The sequence below is a fragment of the Notolepis coatsorum genome, assembly GCF_963971535.1.
Source record: "Notolepis coatsorum genome assembly, chromosome: 2".
Taxonomy (NCBI): Eukaryota; Metazoa; Chordata; class Actinopteri; order Aulopiformes; family Paralepididae; genus Notolepis; species Notolepis coatsorum.
In genome coordinates this window covers 181,626,102-181,639,658 of record NC_140166.1, presented here as the reverse complement: position 1 = coordinate 181,639,658, position 13,557 = coordinate 181,626,102, and the positions used below count along the sequence as shown (strand labels likewise).

The window sequence follows — 13,557 nt, the reverse complement described above, 5'->3', positions numbered from 1 at the left end:
AGAAAAATCAATGATGGATTTTCTTTGGTGTGGTTTTCTGGGTTTTGACTGTGGTGTTTTTGCTGGCCAAATATGATAAAAAGTATTTATCAATATGAAAAAGGGCAGTATTTATCGGTATGAAATGGGCAGTATTTATCGGTATGAAAAGGGCAGTATTTATCAGTATGAAAAGGGCAGTATTTATCAGTATGAAAAAGGGCAGTATTTATCAGTATGAAAAGGGGCAGAATTTATCAGTATGAAAAGGGGCAGTATTTATCAGTATGAAAAAGGGCAGAATTCATCAGTATGAAAAGGGGCAGAATTTATCAGTATGAAAAGGGCAGAATTCATCAGTATGAAAAGGGGCAGAATTTATCAGTATGAAAAGGGGCAGTATTTATCAGTATTCATCAGAATGAAAAAGGGCAGAATTTATCAGTATTCATCAGTATGAAAAGGGACAGTATTTATCAGTATGAAAAGGGGTAAAGTTAGGAAATCGAATGTCCTTCCTCTCTGCTTCCTGCCTCCCCACCGTGACTCACAGTTGCGGTCGTCCAGGCTGAGACAGCGGTCACACAGAGTCAGCTCTCTGGCCCAGTCCGGTTGAGGCATGTGGGCCATGACCCACCCCCGGTGGTGCCAGCTGCCATAAGACTTGGGGTTCACCTTCAGACAAGACTCCAGAAACGACAGCTCAGCCACGTATGTCTTTTGCACTTCATCCTCCTCCCTGAGGCAGATTTATAGATAAAACATAGTCCTGTCAAACCAAATATGGTTCACTTGAGAAAAAACAACACAAAAAAACACTATCCTGTGAATTATTCGGGGGGGGGGGGGGGGGGTAGCCTAAAAGTTTGAGAAACGGCATACGGGATCCAATCCCTGAACAGGATAACATTCCCCCTTCAACAACTACTGTTCACGTGCACATGAGCAAGGCACCTCACCCCGACTGCTTCAGTGGAGCTTCTATGTGGCCAACAGTAGAAAACTGTGGTTGTACAGCACTGAGTAGCCCCTAGGTGTGAATGTGTGGAACCATACAGTACGAGTGTGAAGAAGAAGTCCCATTGAGAAAGAGCCTACAGTATGTGCTCAGCAAATCTTCCCATTCTAAATAAAGGTTGAAAGGAACGGGGCAGAAGGGACAGCGTAATGTGTAATAGAGGATTCCATTTAGAGCACTCCAACACCATACTACTCACAGTGTACTTAGGAATTCCTTCACCTATCACTCTACGACACACATAGATGTGTAATGTACAGTACGTGTTACACCAGGAAGCGTCGGAGCACCACCTGGGTCGGCCATGTGCGCCCCCTGGAGCAGGATCAGTGTCTTGATCCAGGACATGTTGATAGGGACACATTCACTTAAGGGAATCAAACCCCTGTGACCTAACGGTTACAGGACAGTCTCTGTAATCAGCAGGCCACCCTGCCACGCTAGTATTATACTACAGTCGATACAATATTAATAAACTTACCTCACGGCCTCCAGGTGCATCAGAATCTCTCGTCTGTAATTCCACAGGGTGGTGATATCAGGATTAGATGACAATAGCTGCTGGCTCAACTGAAGGGCCTCGTCATCCAGAACCCCCTCCTTCCTCTGATATATAGAATGAAGAGTGGGGGGAAGAAAGAGCGAGAGAGAGCAAGAGAGAGAGCAAGAGAGAGAGAATACAACTCATTAAGTGCGAGTTCTGTTGTGCTTGTTCATATATATTTTATGCATCTCATTTTATTTAGTATAGCTACCTCTGGTGCTCTGAACACTCACTTAAAGGGGAACTATCTTATAAATGGCCTTTTTGAGTGTTTAGCATTGTTTCCTAGCTATGTGAACTTATATTAATATGATCTATGTCTCAAAATTCTCATATTGGCGCATTCTTCCAATTCTCCTCTCACAATATTCACCCTCACTGAACTGAGTCATTTGAAAATGTGCGCGATATGTGATGTCAGAAAGACACCGCTGCATGTTAAAGGGGAACCATCTTATAAATGGCCTTTTTCAGTGTTTAGCATTGTTTCCTAGCTATGTGGACTTATATTAATATGATCTATGTCTCTAATTCTCATATTGGCGCATTCTTCCAATTCTCCTCTCACAATATTCACCCTCACTGAACTGAGTCATCTGAAAATGTGATGATTTGTGATGTCAGAAAGACACCGCTGCATGATAATGTTCAGGCGCCGGCGCCGCGGCGCAGTGGTTTAGGTGGCCAGGCTCAAAACGGCTCGAGATCTTGAGGTAGAAAAATGCTGTTTTTGAGTACTTGATTAGAAATACAAAACAATGAATTAAAAAAAATATATAATTACAGAGATGTTCCATAAACTCACAGGAATTGTGTAAAAGTGCCCAAATAGTGAAAGAAATAGTAAAATAGTTCCCCTTTAACACTTTGGCTGCCAGGAAACGTGTTTACACGTCATTGCCGGCCATGCTCAAGTTGCCGGAGGACGCTTTACAGCGTCCTTATATCAATATTTTAAAAATCTGCGATCGGATTCATATGTCCCCTCCGCTGGCCTGAGATCCACCAGGAGGACCCACTGAGCTCTCTGGCGGTTCAGGAGCGCCATCTGGTGGCCGATCGGCGCAATCGCTTAACAGGAAGCGGCATAGAGGTTGTGCTGGACGTCCGTATTACTTCCGGGCACTCGCTATAGGTCCCGGCATTCTAGCTCGTCACAATACACAGTGATCGATTGCCAATAACTCGATAAACAACATGATTTGGACGTATATACCATTATACAAGATGGAGATGGACCGGGTAAATCTACATCCCATAATGATACAATTTCTACTCTACGATGATCGCCCAACGGCGCGCGGAGACTGGGGTGAGTTTTAGCGTGTAACGTTACCGTCTTCGATACCAACTGCTATTATCAACATTTGACCCACATTAGATGATTGGTATAACGCTGCCCACGGAATTATAAACGCCCCCTAGCCCATCCGGTCAACATCAGATGACGTGTAGTAACTTCTAGAAGTACGTCTAGTTGGAATTTTTTATATCGCGCTGATTGCCATAAAACTGTATTGCATCATCAATATAATGCATTTGGGGCTATAGATCACGTTCTGGAGAAAGCTGCAGAAAGAGATGAAAACATACTTATACATTAGACCATACTTTACTATGAATATGTGAATGAAAAAGTTTAACGTTGCTACACAATGAACAATACATATAGGACTTTGAATGGGCCCTAATAATGGCAATGTAGCAATAGAATTTAAAAAGTTATAGCCCTGCAAAGAAGGGGAATTTCTCCATAGACAAATAGAGCTGGCAACCTATATGGTATATCATGAATTTAGCCTTAGGCAATCAAAGTGTTAATGTTGAGATAGAAGATGAGCTCCACACAGTGGCTGGACCCTGACCTGGAGCCCACACAGCCTCTCTCTCCACACGGCTCAAAACGGCTCGAGATCTTGAGGTAGAAAAATGCTGTTTTTGAGGACTTGATTAGAAATACAAAACAATGAATAAAAAAAATATATATATTACAGAGGTGTTCCATAGACTCACAGGAATTGTGTAAAAGTGCCCAAATAGTGAAAGAAATAGTAAAATAGTTCCCCTTTAATGTTAATGTTAATGTAATATGCCATGCCGCTAAAATTACTGATGTTCATCGTATTACAGTGTATAATGTAGTGTGTGTTATGGAATCTTCTGTAGAGACATGCACTGTATGTCTCTGTACTTGGGCTGAACAATTCATCTAAAGTTTAAACATGATCAAAATCGCAATATGGCCTATAGTGCAATGACTAAATCACAGGAGGCTGCAATATTTGATAAAGGTGTAATGTGCATGTGTCAAAAGACCATTTTAAATAAAGTTTTGTTGCAGAGATTCCCTGGCCTACAAATGGTATTCTACAGACTTGAGAAAACATGTTTGTTTGGTAGTCAGCCATAACAAATCTTTTTTTAGGCTGAATAGTTTTCAATTAAAACAAAAATAATTATGCTAAAATACCATTCCCTTTAATTTTGTGAATCATATTGTAATTGCAATATCTGTCGAATTGCACAGAAATGTCTCCATATCGTCCTGCTCTGTACCAAAAAAGGCAAGACAAAGTGATTCAGATCTATTTTTTAAAGTCAAATTCAGATATTTGTTTCTAAATACATTATACATGTTAGAAAATAGTTGCTGAAAACATGTGAAAAGACTGAACTATGTAGTAGTGAATTTTGGGCAGGTCTGAAATCATGGCTTGATGACACAGTAGCAGAATCCCTCCCCTAACACTATATAAAAACTAGAGTGCATTAGCATGGTTCACCCAGAGTTGATAGTAGCTCAAAAGTGTAGCATAGCAAAGCTAATGCTAACCGTTCATGTATGTGAATGGAAAATGCTAACAAGATTAGTTAGTTAGTCAAGCTTTCTAACCAAGTAGAGTCCATTTGATAGATTTGGTAGTTTTACAGCAAAACATTTTAGTGATTGAATGGAAAAATAAAATGGCAATTGAGTTGAAAGGGCGCTGTCAATCAAGCATAATCTGACCACGCCCCCACAATTATGAGACATGGTCTGAGCAGCCAGATGAGCAGTTTTTCAGCTTGGCTTCATAATAGTTAGTTTTTATAATCATAAAAATTTGGCTGGGTGGTTAATAACACATTTTCTGTGGTGTGACGAACTCAAACAAATTTATTTTCACTTTAACCCTGAATTTAAGGGTGGGGGGGGGGGGGCATTAACTGAGTCATAAGCAGTTGATAACTAAATTTAAGCCGTGGTCAGAATGGCTTAACCATGGTAACCAATAGACATTACAGGTGGCTGTTAGATGGCTGCCCAGCCAGGAAGTGAGCCAACAATCTATGAACAACATTGCAACTTCCACATATAACCATATTCACGCAGACTTAAGTTATCAACCGATGTGTTTCTGTCAGGAAGACCTTAGAAAAGCAGGCATCTCGTGCAGCGACGTATATCTTCAGTTTCTTCTCTCGTTCCTTTCTTTTCTCCTCCTCCTGCTGAGCTGTAGTTTTAATCTTTACACGACCATGCTGTCAATGAGGGAGAGGAGAGAAGGGAGCTGAATGGGTGAATTAACTTGTTGTAGTTCACTATTGCACTGTAGAGCTTCTCATGAATAAATCAGTCATATTATGTTCTCATAATAAAACTAAATCAAATGAATCCCTTACCATCCTTTTTCCTTTTCTGGGAAGAACACTTCGGTTAAAATCTATAAACAAAAAAGGCAGGTTGAGATGTTGATGGTAGTTAGGTTCGGCCATAGACTAGTTAACGTTAGGCCTAACGTTATGTCATGACACACGGAGCTGACAGTGACAGGTCCATGCGTGGCTAGCCCCTTTCGTGACTGTGATGCACCGAGTGAATACACAGTTCCTTGTCCACAGTCCAACCATGTAAAATTCCTACAATTAAGTCTGTCTCGCTTTTATCTATCAAAACCCTTCTCATACAAGTATCGCAGAGAAATGTCAAAGGTACCCACAGTTGCACGAAGGTTTCGGGCAGACAAACGCTAGGGTTTGAAAGCTCGGCGTTGCTACTAAACATTTTAAATAATATTTATAAACTGGTCAACACAGCTTTATTTCCGGCGTTGGGTGCCTGATGTGCATGCACTGTGATCACAGCGCAGGCGCATCAGGCAGCTAAAGCCGTTTTGAGCAGTGTTGATCAGTTTATTAAAAAAAAGTCAAATTTTGAATGGGTAGGCGGGGTGGGGGACTGTACATTGGAGGGGGTTGGGTTTGGACATTTACAGGGGCCAGTTTCGAATTACAGTCTCCCGTAGGTGCTCTTTGAGAGTGGTTTTGAAGGTGGGTAGTGATTCACATTCCTTTACAGCAGTGGGTAGGGCGTTCCACATTGATGTGGCAATTGTGAAATGTGTTTAGTCCCTTGTTTTAGCCGAATCTGGGTTTAACATGATATGTGGAGCTCCCTCTGGTGTTGTGGTCGTGGTATTCACTGACCTTTGGGAAGTATTTTGACATGTACATGGGTACCTTAGTGGTGTAGTGTATCTTGTAGACCAGGCCCATTGCAAGTTGCTGTACTGTCGTCTACTCTAAGCCATCCTAGGTTGTCAAAGTGGACAGGGGTGAGGTGGGTTCTAGGAGTAAGGTCAAGCAGTAGTCTGACCAGTTTGTTTTGTGATGTTTGTAATCTTGTTTTTAGCGCCTTTGAGGTGCTTTGGTACCATGCAAGCATAGTCGTAGTACCCTTGAATGAGTGCTCCTGCCAGAGTCTTCAGGGTATTCTTGAATGAATGAATGAATTATTTTATTTCGAATGTTTACAAATAAATAAACAAATTTTTCGAACATTTTCACAAATAAACAAACAAAAAGGATAGGTTTGAAGCCGAAGGCTTATAGAGCAACCTACCCCTAATTCAAAAAAAACAAATTCAAAAAGTGAAAGTTTTCCAAATATAACAAACAAAAAAATAAATCAAAAAACAAAAACCGATCCAGAAAAGAACAAAAAAAGTTAAAGTTTGCAAGATAAAAACAAAAAAAATCAACAATCAACAAAAAACCTTCCTGAAAAGAACATAAGCCAACATAGGAAAATCAAAAATTCATCTGCAATACCAGAGTTTCATGGTAGAAAAAAAATATATATTGTAGGTTAAATTTTACTATAAGATTCTAGAACCCTGTTTTTAAACATCTTTTTAAACTTAAAAATACTCCTGCTGTTTTTTTATTTCATCCGGTATATTGTTCCAGAGTTTCACTCCTTTAACTGACAGACATACTTTTAAGTGTGGTTCGAGCTCTAGGCTGTTTCAAATTGAGTGTTCTTAAATTATACGTCACCTCTCGTTCTTTAAACAAAATTTGTAAGTTACATGGCAGTTGATAACTTCTAGCTTTAAAAACTATCTCTGCTGTTTTAAGGTCAACTAAGTCGAGGAACTTTAATGGCCTTAGTTAAAAAAAACAGTGTGTTTGTAGGATGGAGATAACTAACATTGTTCACAACCCTTATTGCCTTTTTCTGTAAGATGATAATAGGATTCAGATTCGTTTTGTATGTGTTTCCCTAAGTTTCTATACAGTAAGTTAGATATGGTAATAAAAGAGTACAATAAATTGTGTATAATGATCTCAAATTTAATATGTGTCTGGTTTTTCTTAAGATACCTAAGCTACGAGAGATCCGGTACAAGAATCTAGTTTGTTGGTTGACTTTTTTGATTACATTGGATGCCATTTTGTCACAGGAAAGATTTGCCTCTAGGATGGAACCCAGGTATATAATTTCATCTTTCCTTGTGACAATATTGTCACCCACTGTAACTGAGAAGGCGTCGGTCTTGCCGAATTTGTTATTTGATTCGAAGAGAATGGACTCTGTTTTACCCATTATGTAATGATAGTTTGTTATCAGCGAGCCAGGTGCAGATTCTGCCGAGTTCCGAGCGGAGGGTTTTTTTCAACCTGTAACTTGTTCTTGTCGGAGACCAGCAGGGCTGAGTCGTCCGCGAACAGGAACAAGTTGCAGTCACAAGCTGACGACATGTCATTTGGATAAATTAGAAACAGTAACGGTCCTAGTATGCTTCCTTGTGGAACACCACAGCTCACTGGTAGGGGGGATAGAGTACCGTTTACCTCCACCATCTGTTCTCTCCCCTCCAGGTAGGATTGCATCCAGCTCACTGATTGACAAGCTAAAAGCAATTGGTTTTGATAGTCTATCAGAATAGAGTGATTGACAGTGTCAAAGGCCTTTTGTAGGTCCAGCATGGCATGCCGCAGTATTTGCCCGCGTCCACCTCTTGTTTGATGTGGTCGTTCAAATAGAGAAGGCATGTGTCAGTGGAGTCAGTGGGATGTTCTGTATACAGTACAGTGGCGGCCGGTGTGAACTACATTTGGGTGGGCGCGGGGGGGGGGGGGGGGTGAAGGGGGGCAAGCGGACAGCTGACCAAGCGAATACTGACTGATAACGTTACCAACGTTTAGTCGAGTTCATTCATACTAGGGCTGGGCGATATGGCCTCTAAATGATATCGCGCTTTTTTTTGGCCATATCGCGATACACGATATATATCGCGATATTTTGACATTTCCTCTAAAGCACTTAAAAATGCTTGATTTAACCCTTTGATGCATACAGTCACGCCAATATGATGATTATAATAAGTCCCTGCAACATATGTTTGCATTATTAAACCATGCTTTAAAAAATAATTTAATGAAAATGTACTAAGAGTAGTCTACTGACGGGGTGGACGGTATGGTCTAAAATTTATATCACGGTATAATTTGAAGCATAGACGGTAACGGTATATATCACGGTATCAGTGTTTCCGTTAGAATAATTTTTTTTGCCTGATAGGCAGGCTATATAAAGAATGACATCCTCAAGGCATGTAGATTTATAATATTTTAACTTAAAACTAGGCTACTTTTGCGTATAAAGTCATTATATTCCAAATAAAATAAGTCCCGAGTCCGTGCTGCTCCCATTGCAAACAGCCGGGCTGGATGCTGGATTTTGCTAGAAGCATATGTAGCTGCAGAGCCGCAGAGCCAGCGGCGCTTTCAGGTCTGGTCACAGCTTTCAGCCGTTGGGTGGGGGGGGGGGGGGGGGGGGGGGGGGGGCGCTGTTGAGCGGACCTGACCTGAAAGCGCCACTGGCTCTGCGGCTCTGCAGCTGCATGCTATTCACAAATCCACTGCTGCCGCCGTCCTCCCGGCTCCCGCTGCAGCCGTCGTTATCATAACACTACACGCATATCATAATGTTTACATCAAACTGTAGTTGATCACCAGGTATGTTTTATTAACGTAGAATAATTCATATAAGAAAAACGATAGGGACATCTCTTACCTTTCTCCACTGGTTAAAAATGCCAGGAAATGAAATTGAAACTTGCTGTGCTCCGCGGTGATATGTGTTTATTATGAAATGACAATTGCGTGTTGACACGCCCACTGCGCGAAGCCTCCTAAATAACTTTTTCCAGTTTGCACATATCTATTATCTATGACTAATTCTATCTATTTTTAGGGGCAAATGCGATTGAAATAGTCGCGCTGTGGTTACATGACGTCATTGCTATTTTAGAGCTACTCTACCGGTTACACTGTATAGTCAAAATCCATACCGTAGAGCAAATTAATACCGTTTATACCGTATACCGTTTATACCGTCCACCCCTAACTGACACACTAATAAAAAAAGTGTATTTACATCTAAGACAATTTATATAAAAACTCTTGGGTGCCTAAGACTTTTACACAGTACTGTGTTTTCTATCCACTTTAGCCAAACACACACATATATATATATATATATATATATATATATACACACACTACTGTGAGAAAATAATAATCACACAAAGGTATAATGGCTTATAGCAGACTTAAAGGGGAACTCCAACATTTTGGGAAATTAGCTTATTTAACATCTTCCCTGGAGTTAGACAAGAAGATACATACCTTTTTTGTCTCTGTGCGTGCATTTTAGCTTTGGGAATAGACGCTCCGTTAGCATAGCTTAGCTTCATCACTGGAAGTGGGGGAGGGTTAGAGCCTTACAGTGCCTTAGTGTATTGCAAGGTCTGACATTGACCAAACTTGATATGCATGACCTTGGTGGGCTCTAGGTCAACTCCTGAAAAGGGGGTCAATGTCAGACTTTGCAATCAAAAGTTAGGGGGCTAATAACCCTTGCCATAATTTCAGTGCGCCCCTAACTTTTGATTGCAAGGTCTGACATTGACCCCCTTTTCAGGAGTTGACCTAGAGCCCACCAAGGTCATGCATATCAAGTTTGGTCAATGTCAGACCTTGCAATACACTGTAAGGCACTGTAAGGCTCTAACCCTCCCCCACTTCCAGTGATGAAGCTAAGCTATGCTAACGGAGCGTCTATTCCCAAAGCTAAAATGCACGCACAGAGACAAAAAAGGTATGTATCTTCTTGTCTAACTCCAGGGAAGATGTTAAATAAGCTAATTTCCCAAAATGTTGGAGTTACCCTTTAATGATTTTAGAATATTTCAGATAATGAAATTAAATGTTTATATCATCAACTATCCAGTTAGTATTTATACTGTCTGTAACGTTTGGCTACTGAATGTAGAGAGAGAGCGAGAGAGAGAGAGGGGGCGAGAATGAACAAGAGAGCCAGCGTTCGCGTTTTGATCGTCTAAGCTGCCGTAGGTGATGACGTCACACTCGAATGTAAACAGGAAGAGATGGAGATGGAGACACACAGCGATGGAAATTGGATGATATACAGAAACGAATAACCAATAAATATGAAGTTATGTTTAAACTTCTGTTGTCAAGCGTTGTCAATATAAACCACCCCCTTTCCTCACGAGTGGAGTCCGCTTTGACCGTTTTCCAGGGTTAGCAGCTATCGCTAGTTAGCTTAGCATAATCCTAATGGATACCTTGGTTAGCAGCTACCGTTAGCTCATTGCTCGTGTCAATTAAATTGCATGTTATTAAAGGTCCGCGCTGGTCTGTCTAATGAAATTACAACCGCAACATTATATCGCACTGTACAGCCCTGACTACACTAACGTTAGCCTATAGCTCCGCCGTCCCTGCTACACTCGGGCCGCCGTCCCTTCTGGAGGAAAGCACTGCGAGTGTCTCTCGGCCGCGGGCGGCGCCATATAAACTAATACTCGATGTTCGCGATATAGTACAGTACTACATCTCGGGTAGAACAATCCGCGATACATCGAGTATACTCGATATATCGCCCACCCCTAATTCATACTACACTAGTACATGTATGACCAATCCAATAATGAACACATATATATATATCTTGTCATTTTAAACAAGTTACCATTCATTCATTCATCCATTATGCAATACCCGCGGCAAAATTAACACGCTGTGTTGAGAGAGAGAGAGAGCGAGAGCGAGCGAGAGCGAGAGAGAGACCGCATTAACTCACTTTGTTTAGTTGAAACGTGGTCGATAAAGTGTATATGTCCACTGTCCCACACTGTTGTCGATGTATATCCACTGTCCAGAGTAGACTGCATCCAAATAGCTTCTTGTTAGCCAGGTTAGGCACCACAACACAACAGCATCGAACAGCCTGCAAACTACCTGGTGTTCTATCGCCCTGCTCTAAGACAAACTCTAACCTTAACCAACTTTGAAAGAGTGCCTAAGCTTAACCGTCGAAAGAACTTGCCGTCACGCTCTAAGACAAACTCTAACCTTAACCAACTTCGAAGAGTAACTACCTAACCAGTGTAGAAACTGGCGTCGGCCAATCAGAGAGCGTCTCCGAGAAATGCGGCTAGAGCGTCTCCGAGAAATGCGGCTACGGAAAGTATAGACGCTGCTGTTTAGATGATATAGATCGCTTGAAAACGCGCCCAGCTTCCATCATATTACATCATATTTCAACGCACAGTGAGTTACGTGCGTTGACCTATTTGATTGGCTGCGAGGATACAGCGATGAAACCAGTGCACGCCCACTGTAAGCGCTATTGCGTCTAGCCCGAGAGAAATGCGGCTACGGAAAGTATAGAGGCGGTATGCTTCTCTATCAGACAGTCACTTCCTGTTAATGAAAACAATTATTTATATTTGATATATTAACGTTATATTGTGCATTGGAAACACAAACATACTTAAAATGAGTTCAGAGTAAATATTATTCATTTTAAACATGTTTATTTTATTTCTGGGGCTCCAAAAAAGAAATCTTCTTCTCTCTTTTAACCAGGGAGGGCGGCGCTCTAGCGCCCACTATCGGCAGGCCGCCACTGATACAGTACTGTATACCTATTATGTCATGCATGTCATAAATGCCATGATATATGTTGCGTATGTCATAAATGTCATTATGAATTGAAAATGGGGGACCCTGATGTAAGACGAAAGTCTTTCTCTGGTCTGCGTCCCCTTAACAATTGTGTGTATGAGCTGTACTGTATTGTACCCATTCTGCAATCTGTTAATAACGTTTTAAAGCAATCAATCGTGCAACTGCGAGTACCTTTGAAATTTCTCTGCGATACTTGTACGAGAAGCGTTTTGATAGAGAAAAGAGAAAAGCGAGACAGACTTAATTGTAGGAATTTTACATGGTTGGACTTGGACAAGGGACTGTGTATTCACTCGGTGCATCACGTCACGATAGGGGCTATTGCGTGACTCACCAAAAGTTGTGGCAAGTAAATAATGACAGTTCTGAGGTTAATACGTTATCGGTGCGCAAGTATCCTATCTTTAATGCTGCTCAAATACACAAGACATTCACCCGACAGGCATTTAAAATTAGCTTTCCTCTAGCTGTGGTCTATCAATAACATAGGGTTGGGCACACTGTTTATTCAGAACATCGCCAGTAACGGTAGCATGAAAATGTATTAACAAGTATATTTAAATTGAAGCATATGAACATAGCATTACTTACATAAAAGCCACACAGCTCATTTATCTTCTTTCACTTTATATTTCGTGCGAATACCGTTTGATTTGTCTGTGTCACTCTAGTGATTCAAACAACTACAGTTTTCCACTTCCGTCTCATAAAGATTACGTCACGGGATTCTTCTTCTTCTTTTTGAGGTTTTACGGCGGCGGCCACCAACTGTTTGGGGCATTAACGCCATCTTCTGGAATCCTTTACCTCCTACAATGTCCATTTTCCTTCCCCATCATTGATTGATTGATTGAAAACGTTATTAACAGATTGCAGAATGGGTACAGTACAGTACAGCTCAATACATACAATTGTTAAGGGGATGCAGACCAGAGAAAGACTTTCGTCTTGTTTACATCAGGGTCCGCCATTTTCAATTCATCATGACATACATGACATACAGATAGACAGTACGGGATCATCCCTATGTACGCCGGGTGCGTGAATATTAAAGGCAACCAACTTGTGTTCAGCTTTTCGTTCAGCGTTTCTCTGATTGGCCCCACGGCCAATCAATCAATCCACTAGCACACTCCCTTGCGGCAAGAGAGACGCGGCAGGAGCGCTGGTCGAACCAGCGGTGTTCTGTTGTGTGACTGCACGCACTACAGCGGTGTTCTGTTGTGTGACTGTACTAAACTCTTCCACCACATGACCGACATTTGACATACAGTACACCTCCTATCTATGTTGGGATTCCCCGGGTTCTATGTTCCCCGCTTTGATTGATTAATAGATTGAACATTTTATAAATTTTTATTATTTTATTAATTATTAATGTCCGCCTTGTTTCGAATCAGGGCTGGTGGTCTAAAATTTTCAATCTATCAATCAATCAAAGCGGGGAACATAGAACCCGGGGAACATAGGACCCGGGGAACATAGACATGCTCCCGACAGTACTGCTACATCTATACATTTATGACATACCAGATTTGCAAATACAGTACTGTTTGTGATACGAAAAGAGTCCAGAAAAGAGAGTATATACATTTGACATAGAAACTGTACATTTAGAAACTGTACATTTAGAAACAGCATTAGTGCAGCTAATGCTGCTCCTCCCTGACTGAGCCCCCCGTCTGTGATA

The 13,557-nt window shown here is 41.2% G+C and overlaps 1 protein-coding gene across 2 annotated transcripts in view; it reads right to left on the bottom strand.

Annotated features, from left to right (window-relative positions):
- Window positions 1–12,570, bottom strand: part of rabggta (Rab geranylgeranyltransferase subunit alpha) — a 31,656-nt gene extending 19,086 nt beyond the window's left edge. For both annotated transcript variants that reach the window (XM_084307368.1, XM_084307369.1), the window contains exons 1-5: window positions 12,459–12,570; window positions 5,205–5,245; window positions 4,953–5,063; window positions 1,479–1,603; window positions 531–718 (exon numbers count right to left, since the gene is read on the bottom strand). In XM_084307368.1, the coding sequence (XP_084163494.1) occupies window positions 531–718; window positions 1,479–1,603; window positions 4,953–5,063; window positions 5,205–5,207 (427 nt within the window). In that variant the 5' untranslated portion in view covers window positions 5,208–5,245; window positions 12,459–12,570. The remainder of the gene's footprint in view (window positions 1–530; window positions 719–1,478; window positions 1,604–4,952; window positions 5,064–5,204; window positions 5,246–12,458) is intronic.
- Between the last annotated feature and the right edge of the window lie 987 nt (window positions 12,571–13,557).